General features: G+C 34.1%; 1 protein-coding gene across 1 annotated transcript in view; it reads left to right on the forward strand.

The window, feature by feature from the left end:
- Ptbp3 (polypyrimidine tract binding protein 3) overlaps positions 1-24,678 on the forward strand; it is a 93,421-nt gene that overhangs the window by 31,889 nt on the left and 36,854 nt on the right. The window contains exons 3-5 of the mRNA XM_015492098.2: positions 7,662-7,831; positions 14,352-14,498; positions 23,464-23,628. Of these exons, the coding sequence (XP_015347584.2) occupies positions 7,662-7,831; positions 14,352-14,498; positions 23,464-23,628 (482 nt within the window). The remainder of the gene's footprint in view (positions 1-7,661; positions 7,832-14,351; positions 14,499-23,463; positions 23,629-24,678) is intronic.

A 24,678-nucleotide genomic window follows, 5' to 3' on the forward strand; every position in this document is an offset into this window, starting at 1 on the left:
ATTTAAAGCAAACTTTTTTGGGGGTGGGAGAAGTGGAGGTGCTTGGTATCAACCAAGGGCTTTGTGCATTCCAGAGGTAAGAGCTATACCAGTGAGCTGCATTCCTAACCCCAAATATATAGCTTTAAAACACTTTTTTTTTTTAAATAATTTTTTGTTGTTGATGGACCTTTATTTTATTTATGTGTATGTGGTGCTGAAAATCAAACCCAGTGCCTCACATACTAGGTAAGTGCTCTACCACTTAGCCACAACCTCAGCCTAGCTTTAGACTTTTTATAACTTCAGATTTTACAATTATGGGGTTCTTAGGGGTACTAACATTTCTATTTTCTATATAATATATGTTAGTGTTTGCTGATGCTATGTTCTTTTTCTTTGTGTGAGTCAAAGTTTTTGGTTGTGGGAGAGTCTTTAGTTGATTTATTTTTTTCTTCTGTGAAAATCTCTGGGGTAATTTTGTGTTTGCTTTGCTAGGTTAGCCACTGTATCATCAGCATCTAACGTCTTCTAATGTGTTTGTTGCTTTGGGGAATTCCTTTCTAAGAAAGGAAGAGAAAATTCAGAATCCAAACATTTATTTATTTAGAATCCTCATTCTCTCTTAGGGGTTCTGATTTGACTTAGGTTAATTTATATATTAATGTAAAATGTTGATTTTTTTTTTTTTTTTGGTGTGGTATTGCTTTCCATCTGGGAAAATTATTTGTGAGTCCACATTTTTAGATGTTATTTTATTTTTATTTTTTATTTTTTAAAATTTTTAATATTTATTTTTCAGTTTTCGACGGACACAACATCTTTGTTTGTATGTGGTGCTGAGGATCGAACCCAGGCGGCATGCCAGGCAAGAGTGCTACCGCGTGAGCCACATCCCCAGCCTTTCTTTGGATACTTGCCACCCAGATTAAATAACTACTTTTCTGTCTTATAGCTGGATATGATCATATGGTTAAGTCCTGGCTAATGAGATAAAAATAGATGTATTACATGGGACTTCTGTGGTATCTCTGCATGGTTATACTATTTTCCCTTTCTTCTATCCTACTGCCTGAAGGAGTTTGTTATGATTTGGATCTATAATGTCCCTGAAATATTCATTTGTTGAAGGCTTAGTCCCCAATGTAGCAATGCTCAGATATGGGGCTTTGGGGAAGCGATCAGACCATGAGGGCTTTAACATCATTAATGGAGTAATTCATTGATAAATTCATAGCTTAATGAATTATTCGGAGGTAGTGAAACTGTGGGTGGTAGGGCCTAGTTGGAGGAAGTAGGTGTTTAGGAGCATGCCTTTGAAGGCAATATCTTGTCCCTGGACTCTTCTGTCTCTTTCTCTTTGCTTTTGCAGCCAACATGAGGTGAACAGCTTTGTTCCTGTATACCCTCCCCACTGTGATGTTCTGTCTTAGCACAGGCACATAGCAATTAGGCCAGCTGACTATGGACTGAAACCTCTTAAACCCGAAGCCAAAATAAATCTTGCCTCCTTTGAGTTTTTTTTTTTTTTTAATATTTATTTTTTAGGTGTAGATGGACACAACACAATGCCTTTATTTTTATGTGGTGCTGAGGGTCGAACCCGGGTCCCGCCCATGCTAGGCAAGTGCTCTACTGCTGAGCGACAATCCCAGCCCTCCTTTAAGTTTTTTAAGGTATTTTGCTAACACTGAGTTTCATCTTTTATCTCAGATGATGAGGGTGGAAATGGCTTTATTAGTCTTTTAATATTATGTATGCTATTAGGGTTTAGTAGTAATTTCTTATGTTGGATGTGGTGGCATATGCCTATAATTCCATCTGTTTGGGAGGCAGAGATACTGGGATATTTGTAGTTTGGATGACTAAAATTGTTAAGATGTGAATTTTCCTGAAATAAGAACCTGATTTCAGGGCTGGGGTTGTGGCTCAGTGATAGCGTGCTCTCCTAACATGCACGAGGCACTGGGTTCGATTCTCAACACCACATACAAATAAATAAAAATAAAGGTCCGTCAATAACTAAAAAATATTTAAAAAAAAAGAACCTGATTTCAAGAATTACTATAAAACTTTAGAAATCAAGGCAATGTGGTAGTGGCAAATGATGGACGTTTAGATTAATTAAACAGAATAGAGTCAGATTGTCTGGGTCTGGGGACTTTGGAAGGCCTACAGACTGCAAAGTGTCTTTAGGAAACATTTTGGGATATTTGATGGTAATATCCTACATCTTAATTTTTGTGGTTGTCATATTGGTATACACATGTCAAAACTCATCAAAATCTACACTTAACATGTTGATGGATTTTTATTATATCTAAAAGTATACCCTCATAAATTTAATTGTTAAAAAAAAAAAAAGAATCCATAACATCTAAGGTAGTTTTCCTGACAAATTCCTCCAGTTTTGAAATATCCAGTTTTGAAGTAAGAATATATGAATTTTTAAAAAAGCCACTTCCACATAACTCTTTCAGAACATGACTAACATGTAGTATGCATTTGATAGTTTCCAGTATGTTTTCCGACAGAATGCAACAAAATATACAAGTTTTTCCAATGCTTACTTTCATATTAAAATTGTAGTCTATTCTCTTGTACAGAGAATAATTCTTCAAATTTGTGTGCTTGGTGGATTAAAATTTCCTTGTTTCATGTTGGCTTTTCTTAAATTATGGCTATAATTACATACATTTTCCATTTTGAAATTATTTATCAAATCTTCAGATACAAACTTTTTCTGATGATCTAAATGACCTAGACATCTTTTTAGATTTCATAAGATAACATTTTCAATTAATTTTGAGCATTTTCTTAATTTTGCCAATTAATGATATCGAGAGAAAAAAATAAAATCATCATTTTGACATCAAAAAAGTAGAAGTGGGGCTGGAGTTGTGGCTTAGTGGTAAAGCACTCACTTTAAAGCATTAGCACATGCAAGGCACTGGGTTCGATCAATCCTCAGCGCCACATAAAAATAAATAAATAAAATAAAGGTATTGTATTCACCTACATATATATGTGGAGTATCATGGTACTTTTAATCCCAACTGTACTTAGGAAGCTGAAGCAGGAGGATCATAAGTTCAAGGCCAGCTTTGGCAATTTAGTGAGACCTGTTTCAAAATAAAAAGAACTGGAGATGTAGCTCAGTAGTAGAGTGCCCCTGGGTTCAGTCATCAGTTACTGGGGGAAAAACAAAGAAGAAGGTAATTACAAAGTAAAACAACTTGTCTTAAGAATAGCAAGAATAGCATCTTAAGAATAGCATTGTTAATAACATTGTGCTAGACATTCTGACAAACATTTAAAAGACAACTGAAAATTAAACTAATTTTTATAGCATCCCTGTTGTTATGCTCATTTTATGGAAGAAGAACCTTGAGGTTCAGTAATGTCAAGTAACCTGTCCAGAACAGGTGTCTGATTTATAGGCAGCCCAAGTGCTATGCTTTCCCTCTTTGCCCTTCCCCTTCCTTAACAGAATCCAGGCACTTCAATCCTATGGGTCAATTAACATCTTAAAATGATTTGCAGTAGCATATTTTTGGTAAAGTAGGTCTTCATCTGATATAGTGCAACACAAGTGAAAGCTCAAATAACTTGGTTTTTGGCATTTACATTTTGCAAACTTAGAATTTAAAAAAAAAATTCCTTCACATTGTTCTTTTGTTATTATTGTTAATCCACATAAGCCTGGTCATACTTCGAAAAATTTCAGTGTCAGTGTCAAGTTACGTAGTCTTTTCTAGGAATTTTAAGACATACTTTGAGATTTTTGTGGTTTAAAAAAACTAACTTTAGATTATAGTGATATTTTTGAGACTCTAATGAGGCAGTTTTTAAACACTGCAAACTAAAGGACATGTATTGGTATTTGGAAACTTGTCAGTTTTTAGAATAGGTTAAGACATGATAAACTCTTTGAGTTAAGTTGATATGATACTGAATCCTAGGAACATGGGACTGGGCTCACAGGAAATGAGACAAGATCAAAAGGTGAGGTAGATGATATTGAGAGTGAAAATGGAAGTTGGGGCTGGGGTTGTGGCTCAGTGATAGTGCGCTTGCCTAGCATATGTGAGGCACTGGGTTCGATTCTCGGCACCACATACAAATAAATAAAATAAGGTCCATCAACAACTAAAAAATATTAAAAAAAAAAAAAAAAGAAAATGGAAGCATGTAATCAGTGGTGATTTTTGAGGGGAAAAAGGTGAATTTCTTGGTAATTGATGAAATAGAGGAGAAGGAATCCTTTGTTCCCAGATTAATTGATCTAAAAAATATTTGAGTCTCATTCATAATCTGACTGCCGCATTTACTGTATGAAGACTATATGGACTACTAAGTGTAAATAGTATTGGTGCTGGATAAGATGCTACATACATTTACAGAGAGAATTTGGGAGCAAGTGCTGTGAACACATTGAGTTCTGTGCCATACATGTGGGTACAATCTATCGTATATGATTTTTATGTGGTTCTCATGAAATTTTTAAATTTAGGATCATAGATATTATTCTTTCATTAGAAAAAAGGTATTCGCAGATGTTTGAAAAGAAATTTTTCCTCCAAATAGTGGCAAATATGGCATTTTTATTATAAAGCATTGTGATGGAACTTTTGGCTTTTAAATAATTTATATGAAGTCTTACATGATGCTATTTCTGGAAAAAATTCTGAATCTTATCTGCATAAACTTTAGTATTCCTTACAGGCTTGTTGGTTCTACTTATGTCAATGTTCAAACCAATAGGATTTAAACAAAACTTAGCTATGTGCTAGGATAATGAATTTATTTTATAGCAACAGTTTTCAAACTTCAGAGTGAGTCATAATTACATGGAGGACATTTTTAAATGTAGAAGGCTGGGTACCAGCCCTGAACTTTCTGATGAAGTAAGTCTGGTATGGTGTTGAAACTTTGCATCTTTGAGAAGGTGGCACTTACGTTAAGATTTACTGTAATAATGAATCCAGAATAGTAGTGTATGTCTATGATACGAGCAATTTGGAAGGCTGAGGTAGGAGGGTCACAAGTTCAAGGGCAGCCTCAACAATTTAATAAGTTGGGAAGAGCCTTTCTCAAAACAAAAAATAAAAAGGGCTGTGGACTTAGCTCAGTGGTAAAGCACTCCTGGGTTCAATCCCAAATACCAAAAAATAAACGAACTACTGTAATAATGAATAGGATTATTATATATCAATAAATGAATTAAATAATAAATTAATAAAACTTTTAATGCCTAAGAAATGAGTTTAATTTTCATAAACAGCTCAAATTCAGATCTTAGATGTAATAAATATAAAGTTTTTTCATAATCTTTCCTAAAATTTATTTTATAGTTATTTGTTTGTAAATATTGAAAAAATTAGAAAAACAATTTAAAGCCATAAATATTGTTCTCTATTCAGAACAAAAATTTGAGTATTTAGAGGTACCCTAATTAAAATGGGGATGCTTTCAGAGAAGTGCATTATAGGCTATTTCATCATTATTAAGGGAACATCATAGTGTGTATACGTACACAGATCTACATGGTATGGGTTACTTACTACATACCTAGGATATATGGTTTAGCTCATTATCTTTAGCTACAAATATATGTAGCACATTACAGTACTGAATACTGCAGGCATTTGTAGCACAATGGTATTGTGTACCTGAACGTAGAAAAGATATACTTGTATAGGACACTTTCCCTGAATGGAGATTGTGACATGACCCCTAGCTGCCTAGCCACACAGCCAGCCCAATAATCTTTTCGAGAATTGGTGGTAGAGCTACAACCCTGGTGGATTGCTGTGCTGGTGAGAAGCACAGGTCCTGGCTCACAGGTCCTGAGACTGCCATGCTAGCTGGGGCAAGCTAGGGCATGCCCACCTGGCACCTCCTCTGGATCCCTGAGCCTGCACCATCTGGGATTACAGATGAGCTGTGAAAAAGTGGAAGTGGAACAGACTTGAATGGAAGTTCTGACTCAAGAGTTAACCAACAGCATTAATATTTTTCCAAAATTTAATTAGCATAAATTTGGACCAATAGCATTCACCCAAGTGCTCTATACTCTATAAACTACTAGACTAACACTTAGGTGGCAATCCCTGTCTTGTCTTCTTTGGTCCTGCAGGAGTTCTTTTTCTACATATACTTGAATAAATTCTATTATACTCACTCATCCTTGTCTGTGGATTTCATTCTTCAAATTCACAAGTTAAGAACCTAGAAAGAAGAAATTGATAGTGAGCTGCTGGGGTCTGTTTCAACACTGGAAGGCATAGCCTGTCATTAAGAGCTACAGCATGTATCTCAGATGCAGATACCTGCAGTTTCAGCAGACCCCACCTGCCAGTGGAAATAGCTTCTGCCTTCAGCTACAAACATGTATAGCACCATTACTATACTGAATACTACAGGCATTTGTAATACAATGGTATTTCTGTTCCTAAACATAGAAAAGATGTTTTGGCATTTATCCCAAATGGAGATTTCGGGTCTGAAGGTGCTCTGAATGAATCAGTGAGTAAAAAGTGAATGTAAAGGCCTAAGACATTATTGTACACTAATGTACCTTTGTGAACATGGTACATTTAGGGTCTGCCAAATATGTAAAAAAAAAAAAATAATAATTTTTTTCAATAATAAATTAACCTTAGATTATTATAACATTTTCTTTATAAATTTTAGCTTTTTTTAAAAAAGCTTTTGATTGTATAGGCCCATTGTTTAGCTGTACAAAAATATCTTTCTTAATTTACTTATTTGATGGAATTTTTATATTTTTAAAAAGTTTTTCTTTTTATTTTACTTAATGTAAGGGTCAGGAACTTCAATTTCATTGTCTTCCACTTCCACATCTTGTCCCACTGAAAGGTCTTCATGGGTAGTAACATGGAACCTTCATCTCATGATAACAGTGCCTTCTTCTAGAATACTTTCTAAAAGACCTGCCTGTGGCTGTTTTACAGTTAACTTTTTGTTTTGTTTTTGTAAGTATAAAGAGTATACCCCTAAATGATGATAAAATTGTAATCTATGTAAATCAGTAAGTCATTTATTGTTACAAGTATTATCTACTGTATGTAATAGTATGTGATATACTTTTACATGACTGGAAGCACAGTAGGTTTGTTTACACCAGCATCACTACAATCATGAATAATGGATTGTGTTACAATGTCACTAGGTGATATTTTAGCTCCCTTATAATCTTATGAGATCATAAGCCTGTATGTGGTCCATTTCTTGACAGAAGAGTCATCATTATGTGGCGCATGATTGTATTTGAAATGATGTATTTCATTTATACTAATACTTTTTCTTGAAGTTAAAGTTGAAGTCAGGGAGCATACCTGTAATCTTAGCCACTCAAGAGGCTGAGGCAAGAGAATCTAAAGTTCCAGGCCAGTTAGGGCAGCTTAGTTAGATGCTGTCTTTAGATATAAAGAGTTGGAAATAAATGGATTAATACTCACAGTGGAAAAAAAAAAAAAAAACTAGAAAAAAGACTCATAGAAATGTGGTTGATTTTGTTTCCCATTCTTCTCCCCTCCCATCAATGCCTATAGCTTTCTGAATTTCACATTCTAAACCTCTAGAGGATCAATTGTGACAATTGATGTAGTATATCAACCATATTAGTTTTAGTAATTTTTAAAAATCTTGTTTTTTAGCTAATGGGAATGACAACAAGAAATTTAAAGGAGATAGACCTCCCTGTTCACCTTCCCGTGTTCTCCATCTTCGCAAAATTCCATGTGATGTCACCGAAGCAGAGGTCATATCATTAGGTCTACCATTTGGCAAAGTAACTAATCTTTTGATGTTGAAAGGAAAAAGCCAGGTATGTAATATTTAAAGAGTAACACAGAATGATTATCTCTGGGTATATTACAGATAATTTTTCAACTTTTCTTATTTTCTAAATTTTATGATCATTAATTTTTAAAGTAGAAGGTTTTTTTGGGGGGGTTATACCAGGAATCAACAAATATTAATGCAAAAATAATAGTATTTATCACTTGTTGATTTATAAACATTTTCCTTCCTAACAAGAAATATTTTTGTATTTTACTCATAAGATGGTTTATGAAAACATCCTGTGATTACTAGAAGACCTTGATAGAGAGGATATAAGTCACACCATATTTGACAAAGAACGGTGAAGTTTCCCAAAATCTAGATAGAAATGTATAGTATTGTCACAAGACAAAATTACAACGATTTTTAAGGTCTAAATTGACTTTTATGTGAGATGTTAGAATTAATCAATACTTAATTCTATAAAATAGTATGAGTGTTAAGCTGGACATGATAGAATGGTTAGCATTTTTAAGGTGGAAACAACACTTTCTTACCAAGTGGATTATTGTAAGAGTTAAAGCAGAGGGTAAACATGTTTGGGTAGAATGAGCTCATGCTAATGGGTTGCTATGAACCTTCTGTTAAAAACTTGTAATTTTGGAGGCTGGGGATATAGCTGAGTTGGTAGAGTGCTTGCCTTGCATGCACAAGGCCCTGGGTTCGATCCCTAACATCAAAAGAAAAAAAAAAGAAAAGAAAAAGAAACTTGTTACTTTGGAAATTTATCTACCTAATATGAGTTGACTCATATCTTCTGGGCCTTGTGTAGGAGGCTAGTACAAAACAATGACTTCCTGTAAACTCATTTAACAGTATGTATATTCAGTTGTAGAATTAATATGTAATTTATTTAATAATTTGAGGGAGATATAAGAGAGGCTTCATTTGATAAGTTAATAGGTTTTTTTTTAATTAGTTATTTTAACTGATACACAATAATACAAAAATTGGCACTGAGAGTGTATGCAGCTCAGAGAGTGGCTTGCCTAGCATGTACAAAAGCTGTAGGTTTTGGTTCTCAGCCCTGCACTTAAAAAAATTCTATACACACACACACACACACACACACATACATATATATATGGTATATAAGAATCATACATATTTATGGGGTACCATGTGATTTTTGGTACATGTATATGTTGTGTGTTGTTTAAATCAGATTAAGCATATTTCCTGATTGATCATTTCTTTATGGTGAAAACATTTAAAATCATTTCTTCTAGCTTTTTGAAATATACTGCACATTATCATTATCTGTAGTCACCCTACTGTTCAATATAGCACACCAGAACTTCTTATTTCTACTTACAATAACTTAATACCCACCCACTGATCAGCCTTTCCCCATATCTTCTTCCCCTACACTCTCCACCCTCTGTTAACCACTGTTCCACTCAGCTTGTGAGTTCAGTTTTTTATATTCCACAAGATCATTCAGTACTTGTTTTCTGTGCCTGGTGTATTTCATTTAACATAATGATTTCTAGTTCCATCTGTGTTGTCACGAATGGCAGAATTTCATTCTTTTTTATGGCTAGATGGTATTCCATTATGTATGTTTCACATTTTCTTTATACATCCATCCTTTGATGGATGCTTTGGTTATTTCTATTTCTTGACTATTGTGAATAGTGCTGCAATAAACATGGAAGTGCAGATGTCTTTGACATATGGGTTTCCTTTCCTTTGGATATATACTCGGTAGTGGGATTGCTAGATCATATGATAGTTCTGTTTTAATTTTTAAAGTAATCTCTATACTGATTTCCATAATGAGTGTGCTAATTTACATTCCAACCAACAAGTGTACAGGCATTCTCTTTTCTCCACATTCTTGCCAGCGCTTGTTATTTTTTGATAATGGAGTGAGGTAGCCTAGCCTCTCATTTTTTTTTTTCAGCTTGCATTTCTTTGATGTTGAACTTTTTTTTTAATATTTTATTTTTTTAGTTGTGGTTGGACACAATATCTTTTATTTTTTTATTTTTATGTGGTGCTGAGGCTTGAACCCAGGGCCCTGCACGTGCTAGGTGAGCACTGTACCACTGAGCCACAACCCCAGCCCTGATGTTGAACATTTTTAAGATGCCTTTGGCTATTTGTATGTCTCCTTCTGACATATATCTGTTTAGGTCTATTGTCAATTATTTAATTTTTTTCTTTTTTGCTGTTGCGTTTTTGGAGTTCCTTATATATTATAGATATTGTTGATAATTTCCTTTGCTTTGCAGATGCTTTTTAAAAACTTGATCTAATCTCATTTGTATGATTTTTGCTTTTTTGGATTATAACCCAAAATTTTTTGCCTGTTTCAATGTCCTGAAAAAAATAAGTTTTCTGAAAATAACTAAGAAAATTTGATTCTCTCATGACCATAACAAAAATATAATACTTGTTATATTGATTTTAATGATTGTGTGCTTTCTTGTTCCAAAATGAGACCTCACTGGGATGTATTCTTCAGTTCTTTCCACTTTTTTGATTATCCTGAAAATCTTTAGTGCTAAGCATTATTATAGAAAGGAGGCATGGAATCTAGACTATAAAATTTATAGTACATTGTGATATGTCACTGTTGCTTCTTTTTGTAAATAAAAGTTTTAGAAGCATGACTACACTTATAAATAAATAGATCCAGCTGCTGTGTTGAACACCTATAATCCCAGCGGCTCAGGAAGCTGAAGCAGAAGGATTGTGAGTTGAAAGCCAGCCTCAGCAACTTGGTGAGGCCCTAAGCAATTGAGCAAGACCCTGTATCTAAGTAAAATACATAAAGGGCTGGGGATGAGGCTCAGTAGTTAAGTGTCTCTGGGTTTAATTCCTGGTACCTAAAAAATAAATAGTCAAGTGTGGGTATGAAAGTGATTGGATCATGTCTGATTCAGTCCTCCTCTAGTAAACTGCTTGATTAATATCCCCACTTAATTCAGATGAGGTTACTAAGATTCAGAGAGGTTATAAACATGCTCTCGTATGTATTCTTCATGTGTGCACATTTCTTACATCTATTGGAGACTAGTACATGGGGGCTTAAATCTTTATTATTTAACAAGAGTTAAACAAGAGTTGCTACTGCTGGGAATCCTGTGGTCTGTGTGATTTGAAAAAAGCAATCATGATCATCTCTAATATTGGTTTTGATAGGCAGTAGGCAAGGTCACAATTGTTTTTTCTTGTCTTTACTGTTTATTCTGGGGTTTATCTGTAAGCTAACTGTACCTGTTCATTACCTTTTTCTTAAATCATAAATCCTGTTTAGAAAATACCTATTTAGTAATACACTTCATGATTATGGGCTATAACCTTTCCCAGAGCATTTGGAATGATGGGGGAAGAGAGGGGCTATTTTAAGTCCTCCGGGCAATGACTTTTAGTTGTCTCTCCACCCCACATGATGAAGACTAAATTCTTTGACTAGATACTTTGGAAAATCTTAAATGATTACTGGATTTCATGTGAGAAATTTATTTTTACATATAAAAGTCTAGATTCTGTATACTCTAGGGGGGGAAAAAAACCCTTCCTATGACAAGACTCACATATTCCAAAGACATTGTTAAACTTTTTCTTTATGTGACTGATGTTAGAAATTGAACTATTTCTTAACACTCAGCAAAGAGTTAGTAAAAATATACTTTCTTCCCTTATGGAGAATATTATTGGAATAATGTTTACAAATTCTTTATTGAATGGCGATTAAAAACCAGGTAGAAACTATTGCCATAGCTTTTTTTCTTTTTAAAAAGTTTTTTAAAATTTTATTTATTCTAATAAGTTATATGAGATGGCAGAGTGCAGTTCAATTCATGTTTCACAAGTAGAACACAACTTTTCATGTCTCTGGTTGAATACAAAGTAGAGTCACACCATATGTGTTTACATACATGTACTTAGGGTAATGATGTCCATCTCATTCCACCATCTTTCCCACCCCTTTGCTCCCCTTCCCTTCTCTATCCTTTGACCTATCTAAAGTTCGTCTATTCCTCCCATGCTCTCTCCTCATCCCCATTATGAATCGGCATCCTTATATCAGAGAAGACACTTGGCATTTTGGTTTTTTGGGATTGGCTTACTTCACTTAGCTTTATATTCTCCAACTCCATTTTCCTGCAAATGCTATGATTTTATTCTCTTTTATTTCTGAGTAATATTCCATTGTATATATATATCACATTTTCTTTATCCGTTCATCTACTGAAGGGTACCTAGGTTGGATCCACAATTTAGCTATTGTGAATTGTGCTGCAATAAACATCGATGTGGCTGTGTCCCAGTAGTATGCTGCTTTTAAGTTCTTTTGTTATAAATCCAGGAGTGAGATAGATGGGTCAAAAGGTGGTTCCATTCCACGTTTTCAAAGGAATCTCCATACTGCTTTCCATATTGGCTGTACCATTTTGCAGTCCCAACAGCAGTGTATGAGTGTGCCCTTTTCCCCACATCCTCGCTAACACTTACTGTTATTTGTATTCTTAATAGGTGCCATTCTGACTGGAGTGAGATAAAATATTAGTTTTGATTTGCATTTATCTAATTGCTAGAGATGTTGAAGACTTTTTCATATATTTGTTGATTGGTTGTATATCACTTTCTGAGAAGTATCTGTTCAGTTCCTTGGCCCATTTATTGATTGGATTATTTGGTTTTTTGGTGTTAAGATTTTTGAGTTCTTTATATATACTAGAGATTAGTGCTCTATCTGATGTATGTGTGGTAAAAATTTGCTCCCAAGCTGTAGGCTCTCTGTTCACCTCACTGATTTTTTTTTTTTTTTTGCTGAGAAGAAGCTTTGGAGTTTGAATCCCAGCTTTTTTTTTTTTCCTTGCCTTAGTCATTTTTATACTCCTGTCTTATAAATATTAGAAAAAGTCTATTACCGATACTTTAAAGAATATCATGGACGTTTATATCTTTTAGATGTATAATGACTTGAAGACACTTTTATCTCTTTAAAGATAGTGGAATTTTATGTTTATTGTGAATTGATTTCTTGACTTGTGATATTTGATTCACCCTCATTGGCTAACATAACTACCTCTTGGGAAATTATTGTTAATTTGAAACATCTAATTGGTTTAGTTGTGACATTTGGTTGATACCATTATACATCATATTTAACATTTATATAGTTGATATTCCTTTACTGGACTTCATATGAAAACATCTGACAGTTAAGATAACTATAAACAAAGGCATAGTTGGATTTATAGATATTTGCCATTTTCTGTGTTCAGTAAATTTTATTGTTAATAAATGTATATTTTATAAATTTTAAGTGTTTTATACATAAGTCGAAGTGGTTGCTGTGTGCTTGCTAATTAAATGTTTTATAGTGAAAAAATAGTTGGGTTATCTTACTAGAGGTTTGTGTTGATTTTGATCAGTAGTAATTTATTATGATGCCACACAAGAAATATATGTAACATACAGATGTGTAGATATAGTGTTTATGTGTGTGCATGTGTATAAGCATATAATATAAATATATAATATAAATATATAAAATAGGGAAAAGAACTCTGAGTACTTACATGTAACTTTTGCTTCAAAGTGTAACATGGGTGTTGATTGAGAACATATTTGTAAAGTAAGTACAATTTAATTCTGGGCACCACCACTTGAAAAAGATGCTTTCCAATATTTCTTTCCTGTAAAATCTCAGACTGATCACTTAACAGGAATTCTACCTAAAATGTGAGGAGACTTAAAGATCATATTGGGCAGTACTTCATATTTTAGATGAGGAAATCTAAGATTCAGAGGTGTTAATGACCTCTAAGTTATCGAAATTGTAATAGCTAGAATAGGTTCCCTTTCTACCAAGTCTTGACAACTCTCATTCTTGCTATCAGATCAGATAAGTTGGTTTCTAGTTGGCAAAGTATGAAATAATAACTATTGAAAAATGGATGCTCTGTTTAATTTTATTTGTGCTGTTGTTTCACAACTACCACCAAAAGAAAAGGAAAGAAAAAAAAAACATAAGAATTTAAATAGTTAGTACAATGCTCTCTCCTTCCTTTTTTCCTCTAAAGGACATTTGAGACTTAAAAAAAAAAATTCCTTATTGCCTCATGAAATTTCAATATCTTGATGTAGAATATAGCCCATTAGCCCCAAAGTTTTCACAGAAAACTATTAAATCACAGTCTCTGAAAACATCCATTTATAATGTTGATTTATATATTTATTTTAACCTTTTTAATTGTTTTTAAATTTTAGAAGAAGCAAAAATAATAGGAAGATAAAACACATGAAATTATTTAATCAACTGACAGTTTCTCAAGTCCAAACCTTTCTCAAACCCAACTTTTCCAATATATTTCTACTTACCATCCATGATATACTTTGAAACAAAAGATTTTTCATCTTTTTGAGGAAATATTATTTCTGTTGAGAATGCATGAGTTTTAGAGTGAGTTGGAATGATAAATAGTGAACTGTCTTATTAAAAAAGATGAGCTTTCCCCCTTACCTTCTTATGCTTGTTGCAGGCTTTCTTAGAAATGGCTTCTGAGGAAGCTGCAGTTACTATGGTGAATTATTACACTCCTGTTACTCCTCAACTTCGAAGCCAGCCAGTTTATATTCAGTATTCCAATCACAGAGAACTTAAGACTGACAATCTGCCTAATCAAGCTGTAAGTATTTAAGACATCTTTAAAAATAGGAGTAAAAATATGATATCATAACTTAAAATTAATTTTCTATAGTTATGAACCTCTTAACATTTCAAATCTGAAAGGAACTTTAGAAAGTCATTCATTTTAATTCCTCCTTTTTACAGAATTTATAGCAAAGGATTTGAGAAGTTGAGTGTGATGCTTATATTGTAATGTTGAGTAACTTATATAAGATGTTAATGAGAATGTGTTTAGAATTAAGTGATTTTTGACTCCTTAAGATGAATGTGGAATGTAGTCTATCAATGTTTATTACCTTACTTTTCTATTTTTATTTTAATGTACTTCATATTGAGTCTTTTGTGTCCTTCCAGGTTAATTTTTAAATAGTTAAAAGTAGTAATTTGAAGTTACTTAAAGATAGGAAAATTTTATCTACAAAGCAAGTAGTTTTTAAGTGGGTTTTTATTATGTAAAGAGCATATTTGGCCTCTATATTCTTGCTCTATACAAAGAACTTAAAAGTCTTTGATTCTGTGTTGAAAGGCATTACAATGCAAACTGTATTTAAATTTATTGAGTTTTAGTTTTCCACATTGATCACAATGGGCATTTCCTACACATAATCCTTGTTTTAAGACATAGGGCATATAATATAAACTAGAATAAGTGCAGTATTTGATTTTTCTTTCTTTCTTTTTGTACTGGGAATTGAACCTAGTGGTGCTTTACCACTGAGCTACATCCTACGTCCTTTTACTTTGAGACAGGTTTCCCCAAGTTTCTGAGGCTGATCTTGAACTTGAGATCCTCCTGGCTCAGCCTCTGGAGTACCTGGGATTACAGATGGATTCCACCGCATCTGGCAGCATTTGATATTTTAAAATAGAATAGATTTCATTTAATTTATTTTACCCCCCACACGTATGATGGGGTTTGAACCTGGGGCCTTGCCTTTGCATGATCTTTATCACTGAGCTGTATCCCCAGGGCTTAGAATTGATTTTGTAAAATGAAAAAATTGTCTTTATAAATGACAGTTACAATATGTATACATGGTAAAACACTCAATCTAGAAAAGTAAAAGAAAAAAAAATCATCTAGTTGCCCAGAGATAACTAATAAGTAGTATACCTAATATTTTAGTATGTGCCCTTCCATTTTCTGGTATCTGTGTTATCTATTTTATACAAATGGAATTCTGATGTTTAGAAACCTTTTATTTTTTTCCTCTATATGTTATGCACATGGTTTCATAACCACAAATCAGAGGTACTTCATAAGTTTTCAATGATTGCCTATTATTCCTCTATAGAGGAAAGCCATCGTATATCCAATTACTTTTTCTTAGACATTGAAGTTGTTTCCTATTTAATGCGTTTACAAATAGTACTCCAAGAACATATTTTAGCACACTTCCAACATTATATTATTAGATTATATTTTATATTTCAATATGTTGCATGAATGCTTGCTGTAAAAGATTATATGCCAATTTAGGGTGCTCTTGATAATGTATAAGCAAGTGGTTTTCCTGCTTATCTTTGTTAATATGATAGGTGAGAAATTATAACTTATTGTTTTACTTTTATTTGATCATTTTTAAAAATATTTTTTTAGTTGCAGATGGACACAATACTTTTATTCTATTTATTTATTTATTTTTATATGGTGCTGAGGATCGAACCCAGTGCCCCATACGTGTGAGGAAATAACTCTCCCGCTGAGCCACAATCCCAGCTCTAATCATTTTTTTTTAAAAAATTTTTAAATTTGTTTTAATTAGTTATACATGATAGTACAATGATCTTGACATATCATACATTTGAATCAGATAGGGTATAATTTCTCATTTTTCTGAGTGTACAGGTTGCAGAATCACATTGGTCATGCAGCCACGTATATACATACAGAGATAATAATGACTATTTTATTCTGCTGTCCTTCCTTTCCCCCCTTCCTCTCCCCTCCCCTCCCATCACTCCTGATCATTTTAAATATATTTATTTATAGTGATTTCTATTTATGCCATTTCCTCCCATTTAAAATTTGTTTTTAAATATCGGGCTGGGATTGTGGCTCCATGGTAGAGTGCTTGCCTAACATGTATGAGGCACTGGGTTTGATCTCAGTACCACATATAAATAAATAAATATCCATCAATGACTAATAAAAAATATTAAGAAAATATATATATCTAATGCCAAATTATTCAGCCATTTTTAAATGTGTACTTTAGTGGCATTAAGCACGTTCACATTATTGGATAACCCACCACCACCACTGATCTTCAGAACATATTCATCATCTAAAACTGAAATTTCCTATCCATTAAATAATAACTTCCCACTTATTCTTCCCATCAGCCTCTGTCTACGATTCTACTTTCTGTTCCTATAAATGTTTTTGCTTATGTGTTTTAAAAATATTTTTTATATGTATAGTAAAAACTCTTGTTAAGATTGTCATGATGCAGTCTGACTTTGGTACCATGCTCAGAAAAACCTAGCACACCAAGATTTAAACAAACAAGCAATATGCTAATATTTTCATGTTTTGGTTCCTTTTATTTTGATGTTTAAATCTTTGTTCTATTAGGAAGTTTTTTGATGTGGGGAATAAGGGCAACATTGTTGTTGTTGTTGTTATTGTTTTTAACTTTTTATAGTTGTAGATGGACAGAATGCCTTTATTTTATTGCTTATTTTTATGTGGTGTGCTGAGGATTGAACCCAGTGCCTCATGCATGCTAGGCAAGCACTCTGCCACTGAGCTACAGTCCCAGCCCCAAACATTGTTATTTTAATAACCTACTTACTATTCTCTGATGTGAAACTTATTCTTTATCATATTCTAGTTTTTCTATCGATATGCTATGCATATACATATAAACAGACAGACACCCTCATTAGACATGTCTGCATTCTGCTTGCATGGCTTGGTCTATCCTCGTGTGTGCTGCTCACATGGCATGTACTCCATCTCTAACTGGACTAGCTTCCATTCTATTCCATTCCTGCTTCAGCGCATACTATAACTTAGTATATTATAGGATAATATACCCTCTCCAGAAATTAACATCAATATTTTTGATTTCTCCAGATATATCACAGAATTATTTTGGTAATACATGCTCCTTAAAAAACACAATTAGAATAGGATAGATTTTGTAGATTAATTTGGGAATAACTAACACATTTCTATTTCTCTGTGATCCTTTAGAGGAAGAAGTTACATTGTTTTCTTTTACGTCTTTCAGTAACGTTTTTTAAGTTTTCCTTTATATAAATCTTACAGTTTTCCCATTAGTGTGTTTCTGAATATGTTATAAATTATAAAGTATAAATTCAAGTATAAATCTTGAAGAAGAAAAAATAGTTTAGTAAAACTTTTTAATGATTAAATTATTCCAATGGGAAACAGAAATACCAGTTGCTTGGCAACCAGAGCCACCCAAATGACCTACTTTATTCTTAGATAGCTTGGATTTCTTCCTGATACCCTTTCCATTTTATTACTTTTGTGTAATCTTTGTGCATTAATGTTTGATAAAATGTAATTGAGATTTCTTTTATTCAAAGTCCAACACCAAACTGAAGTCAAAGTAGATGGTACCTTTTTATATATATAAAATGTACCATATTTCATTTTATTATGACAGTCCCAGGAAGTTAATAGATTAGTGTTTCTTTCATTATTGTTCTCTGAACTGCACATATCTGCGCGTGACTTCTTTTCCAGCTCATGGACATAACTTGTTAGGTGAATATCAAATACTTTGGGGTCCCTTATTTAAAAGACATTTTAAAAATTTTTAAAAATATTCAGATCATATCCTGAAGCATAACATTTGAGAGGTGATTATGTTAATGGCAGTCGTTTATATATTTTTTTTCAATCACATGGGTAGAAGTATAAATCTTCAGAGATGACTTTAGGAAAATTTGCCCTTAAAATGTTCCCTCAAAAATTATTAAACCAAACACTTGACTGTGTACATTTACTATATGTTAATTTCATCTTCTTTTTTAAAAAAAAAATTTATTTTTTAGTTTTAGGTGGACACAATATCTTTATTTTATTTTTATGTGGTGTGAGGATCGAACCCAGCACCCCACACATGCCAGGCGGGCGCGCTACTGCTTGAGCCACATCCCCAGCCCTAATTTTATCTTCTTGATTCTAGAACTGTGCTTTTCACATTATCTAGGCTTCTTTATAGTTTATGTGAAATATATGTCCCTGTTCTGACAATAAAATCTTTGTTGCTTTTCCAATTTTACTGTTTCCTTTTTAATAGTATAATTGTTCCAGAGAATTCGTTTCCCAGATATTTAAAAATCATTTCCCATTAGCTTGGGGTAGTAATCTTAAGAGCTTGGGAGGCAGAGGCAGGACGATTACAAGTTCCAGGTCTGTAGAGGCAACTTAGTGAAACTCTGTCTCAAAATAAAATTTAAACAGGGCTGGGAATGTATCTCAATGGCAGAGTGCTTTCCTATCATGTGGGGCTCTGAGTTCAATTGTCAGTACTGAAAAGAAAAAAGTAATCATTTTAATCTAAGAGGAATAGGGACAGTTATTATACTTAAAACCTCCCTAGGATGCTGTCTTTTCCCAGAGATCCTCTAGAACTGTGATGTCCAACATGGCAACCAGTAGCTATATGTGACTAAATTTAAAAATTCAGTTTCTGAGTTGTAATAGCTACATTTCAGATGCTCACTAGCCTCTTGTGACTAGTTGCTATCATAGGATAGCATAGAAATCACATTTCTACAATCCCAGGAGTCTGTTGGATAGCACTGTTTTTATGTCTTCCAAGCCTCTGCTCAACTTTTTTCTTTTGCAGTGTTGGGGATTGAACCCAGGACCTTGTGCATGCTAGGCAAGCACTCTGCATAACTTTTCGAGTGTGTGGAATAGAGTTATAACAACTAATTTCATTGCTTTGACTTCCTAATTCTAACCCCTGTGTCAGTTCTGGGTCTTTTAATTGATTGATTCATTTCCCTCTGCCATTGTGTGTCAGTCATCTTTTTGTCACTTTACCAAATACCTGACCAGAACAACTGAGAGAAGGAAAAGTTCGTATTTTGACTTATGGTTTCAGAGATTTGGTCCTTGGTTGACCACTCCATTGTTCTGGGTTAGAGGTAAGTCAGAACATCTTGGCAGAAGGATGTGGTGGTAGGAAGCTGCTCGGCTCATGTCAGCCAGGAAGAAGAGAGAGGTTAGGGCACAGAGGACAAAATATAAACTCAAAAGGTATGTCCTCAGTGACCTGTTTCCTCCAGCCACACCCTAGTTGCCCACAGTTAACCTAGTATGTTAGTCCTTCTAAATTATTAATCTGTCAAATAGATTAACCCACTGATTAGTTTTCAGCTTTCATAATTGAATCATTTTACCTCTGAACATTCCTGCGTTGTCTCACACATTGGCATTTGGAGGACACCTCATATATAAACCATAAAGACATCACCAACTGTGGATCCAACATGGAAGTCTGAATCAGTTTTCAATTGTTAAAAGCAGTACCACCCTTGCTTTTCAATAAAATCTTACTGGGGAGAACAGTGTAAAATAGATGAGATAAACTGCCATGTTTGAATTGAAGTGAGATTGAGGTGGCCAATATCCCATTACAATTAATTGTCTGCCTAAAAGCATGGTTTTAAGAATTAATGATACAAAATATTCAAATAATTATTCATACCTTCTCAAAGATGCTGCTGCTTTGGAAACTGAACATTTAGCAGTTTGTGTATCATTTGATACCTAAAAATCTGTGTGTGGTATAAAAAATGTTTGTATGCAAGTAATTTCAAAAGGGATAGTGCTCACTTCCACAGCATGTTTTTTAAAAGGGGAAAAAAGAATATATACAAGTATAAAAGTGAAATTTGTTTAAATGTTAAGCGTATAGAAAATGAAAGACTTCCGATTTTCAGACAGGTATTTATTACTTAAAGCAAAATGGTGAAAACTCAAATGTCTCACATGGTATAATAAATAGTAAACAGTAACTAAAAATTAGAATCATGAAAAGAAAACAAGAAATGTCATGTCCTTGACATTGTTGAAAATTACATGCAGTTTAATTTCTAGAATGTCCCTCAGTTTGAATTTATGATTTACATACAAAAAAGTATCGTGATGTTTAAAATTGCAACTGTGATATGTAAAAATTAAAGTGACATTAAAGTGGTAGAATTTTTTATTTTATCATTCAGATATCATCACCTTAAGAAATGATAAGTATGGAGCAAAAGATTCATTGAAAGCATTCATTTAATTTTAGTAATCATTAACCATGCTTTTTTCCTTTAATTTTCCCTCCTTTGTCCTACTTTTTTTGGTGGGAGGGTACTGAGGATTGAACTTGGGGCCCTTGACCACTGAGTCACATCACCAGCCCCATTGTATGTATGTATGTGTATATGTAGGGTGGTTTTTTTTTTTTTTGTATTATATTTAGAGACAGGATTTCACTCAGTTGCTTAGTGCCTTGCTTTTGTTGAGGCTGGCTTTGAACTTGCGATCCTCCTGCCCTCAGCCTCCTGAGCAGCTGGGATTATAGGCACCACCGCATCCAGCCTACTGCATTTTTTGAATAATTTAATAAATTAAATTTTGAAGGAGTCAAATTTTTAAGTTTTATTTTAAAAATTAAAAAAGTCAAATTTAAAAAAGGAGTTTCAGGGGCTGGGGTTGTGGCTCAGTGGTAGAGTGCTCACCTAGCATGCGCGAGGCACTAGCTTCAATCCTCAGCACCACATAAATGTAAAATAAAGATATTGTGTCCTCCTAAAGCTAAAAAATAAACATTAAAAAAAATAAAAAAGGACTTTCATGCCCTTGATACTGTTGAAAATTATAGGCAATTTATTTTCTAGAATGTCCCTCAATTTGAGTTTGTCTGATGTTTCTTCATGTTTCGATTCAGGGTAAGTATCTTTTATAGGTACTCCACAGAAGTAATACTCTTTTCTTCTTATTGTGTAATTTCAGGTAGCATACATTTTCAATTTGTTCCTTTACTGATCGTGTGCTCCTCTGTCTCTTCATTAGGCTGGTATTTGACAGGCTTCTCTGCCGTCAAGTTATTATAGTTGCCCTTTAATACTCAGGGGAATTGTTTCCAGGACCCCTCCCAATACCAGAATTCAAGGATGTTCAAGTTATTTACTTCCACACATACTTCCATATTCTTGAAATCACCTAGAGATTGCTGTATCTTTTACAATATAAGTGCTATGTAAATAGTTGTAACATTGTACTGTTCAAGGAATAATGACAAGGAAAGCCTGTTTATGTTCAATACAGATGCAGGTTTTTTCTGAGTATTTTTCAATTCATAGTTGGACACAGAACCCACAGACACAGAAGACCAACTGTGCTTAAAAAGAGGGAGGAATAGGGTTGGAGATGTAGCTCAGTAGTAGAGCACCTGCCTAACATGTACAAGGTCCTGGATTCCATTCTCAGCACTGAAAAAAAAGGGCTGGGGGAATAGGACTTTATGGGCAGGTTTTTTTTATTTTTAATATTTTTTGTTGTTGTAGATGGATACAATACCTTTTTATTTATTTATTTTTATGTGGTGCTGAGTTTTGAACCCACTGCCTCACACATGCCAGGCAAGTGCTCTACCACTGAGCCACAACCCCAACCCCTATGGGCAGGTATTTTAAGACATTGTAAACATACTGTTCATTACTCAATTTTTACCATGAACTTCAGAGTTCCTGTTTTGTTTCATGGATTATTTTTTGTATAATTATTACTATTTTAATCCACAAAATGTCTCACATTTGATCAGTAGGAACCCCCCTTCATGTTGGCCTCTATATCCTTTTGACAAATCTCTACCATTCTTTCAATATTTCTTATATTCTGGCAAAAACAACAAGAAAAACACCATAAAAACAAAAACATTTCACATTTATCTTGTGCTTTTCCTGCCTCAGCTCTGGAATTAGCAGCTATTTTTTTAGATTCCCTTGTTTCTTTTTAATGGAGAATGATTTTTAGCAACTTGCCGGGCTGTCCTTCCATTGAATGACTTTTTTTTTTTAATATATATATATATTTTAGTTTTAGGTGGATACAATATCTTTATTTTATTTTTATGTGGTGCTGAGAATCGAACCCAGTGCCTCATGCATGCTAGGCGAATGCACTACCGCTTGAGCCACATCCCCAGCCCTGAATGACTTTTTTAGCCTCTTCAGGCTCTTGACTTCATACCAGCTCACCCACTTCCCTGGACCTCCTCTTTACCTGCTTAGGCTGTCTTCATATCTTGACTACCTATACCATATGGATCCCTCTCAACTCTCCTTAGGCTCTGATGGTCTTGGCCAGGTACCCTTTCCTCTGTATGCCTTCTTTACTCTTCTTATGTTTCTCAGGTTCTGATCTTCAACACTGAACCATTCCCCACACAGATCCTTCCTTACTTTACCTTTGGGCTAAGATTCCCCTTACCAGGCCGCTCTGCCATATGGATGCTTTCCTCACCTTTCTTAGGCTCTGATGCTTCATGTTAGGATGCCTACCTATATGAACGGCCTCTTTTCCCCACTCTGGGCCACCACACCCCTTTTTCTCCTTGTTTACACTTATTTTATGCCACCCAGATGCTTGAATTATTTGAGAATAGAAAGGAATAGAGTGAAGAAGAGGGACTTGAGTGATTATTACATGATCTTTGCTCTTTTCTTCCTCATTGTCTTTTAAAAATTAGGAAATACAAATTGTATCAAGTAAACTTAAGCAATATTAAGTACTGTATCAATGTGATAAGATAGGTCTTTGTTGGATTTTTGACCGATTCAGAACTTAGGCTATATTGCATCTAGATAAAGTGGGGGGTGATTTAACTATCTTACTTCATATTGTTTTCTATCAGCTGGCTTTTAAGATTCATTTAAATGCTTTTATATAATAAAAAGCCTGATTTTGGATTGTTCTCTAGAGAGCCCAAGCTGCATTGCAGGCTGTCAGTGCTGTCCAGTCAGGAAACCTGGCCCTTCCTGGAGCTCCTTCCAATGAAGGCACAGTCCTACCTGGACAGAGCCCTGTGCTCCGAATAATAATTGAAAACCTCTTTTATCCCGTTACTCTGGAAGTTCTTCATCAGGTAAGGAGGAGTATTCTTACAGAAAACATACTCAAATGTGATGTCTGAAACTTTTGATATTCATTAACTCTGTGTTCTTCAGATTGTTATTTTGGGTTGATATTTTTGTTTCAGTAATGAGAAAAATCATCCTATTTCATAAAAGAAGTTTGATCAAGCTGGGTACCACAGTAGTACACTTGGGAGGCTGAGGCAGGAAGATATCAAGTTCAAAGCCAACCTCAGTAACTTAGGGAGATCCTATCTCAAAATAAAAAGGTCCTGGGGAATGTAGCTCAATGATTAAGTGTCTCTGGATTCAAAACCCAGTACCAAAAAAAGAAGAAAAGAAAAAGAGGTTATTTTAACTAGAGACAATTTTTTATAGCCTCCTGTTTCTAACTTGAATACTTGATTTTTAAAAGGTGGGTAAGGGGCTGAATGCAGTGGTGCACACCTGTAATCCCAGTAACTCTAAAGGCTGGATAGGAAGATCGTGAGTTCAAAGCCAGAGTCAGCAAAAGCAAGACGCTTAACAACTCAGTGAGACCCTGTCTCTAAATAAAATACAAAATAGGGCTGGGGATGTGGCTCAGTGGTTGAGTGTCCATGAGTTCAATCCCCAGTACCCCCCCCAACCCTCAAGAAAAAAAGGTAGATAAGAGGGACTGGGACAGAGCTCAGTGATACAGCATGTGCTTAACATGATGCATGAAACCCTTGGTTCAGTCCCCAACACATAAACAAACAAAAAATAAAATCCCAACACTAAAATACAAATATTAGGCAAGAAATTCAGTTTTGTAAATAGGTACATGTGAAAATGAACAAAGCATAGAATCCTCTAGAAAGCCCAAGTAGTGGTTGTTCCTTAGAAAATAATGTCACTATAGAATACAACTAACTTATTTCTATTGAACTCTTCGTACATTTGAATACTCATTTAAAAAATTCTGAAGGGAGGCTAAGTAATAAATCTTCACATGTAATATGGATATATCATACTCATCATGTTAAATGCTGACTGATACCAAATGTAACCTTTATATATCCAGTTTGTCTTGATAAAAG

The sequence above is a fragment of the Marmota marmota genome, unplaced genomic scaffold (assembly GCF_001458135.2).
Source record: "Marmota marmota marmota unplaced genomic scaffold, marMar, whole genome shotgun sequence".
In the NCBI taxonomy this organism is placed as follows: domain Eukaryota; kingdom Metazoa; phylum Chordata; class Mammalia; order Rodentia; family Sciuridae; genus Marmota; species Marmota marmota.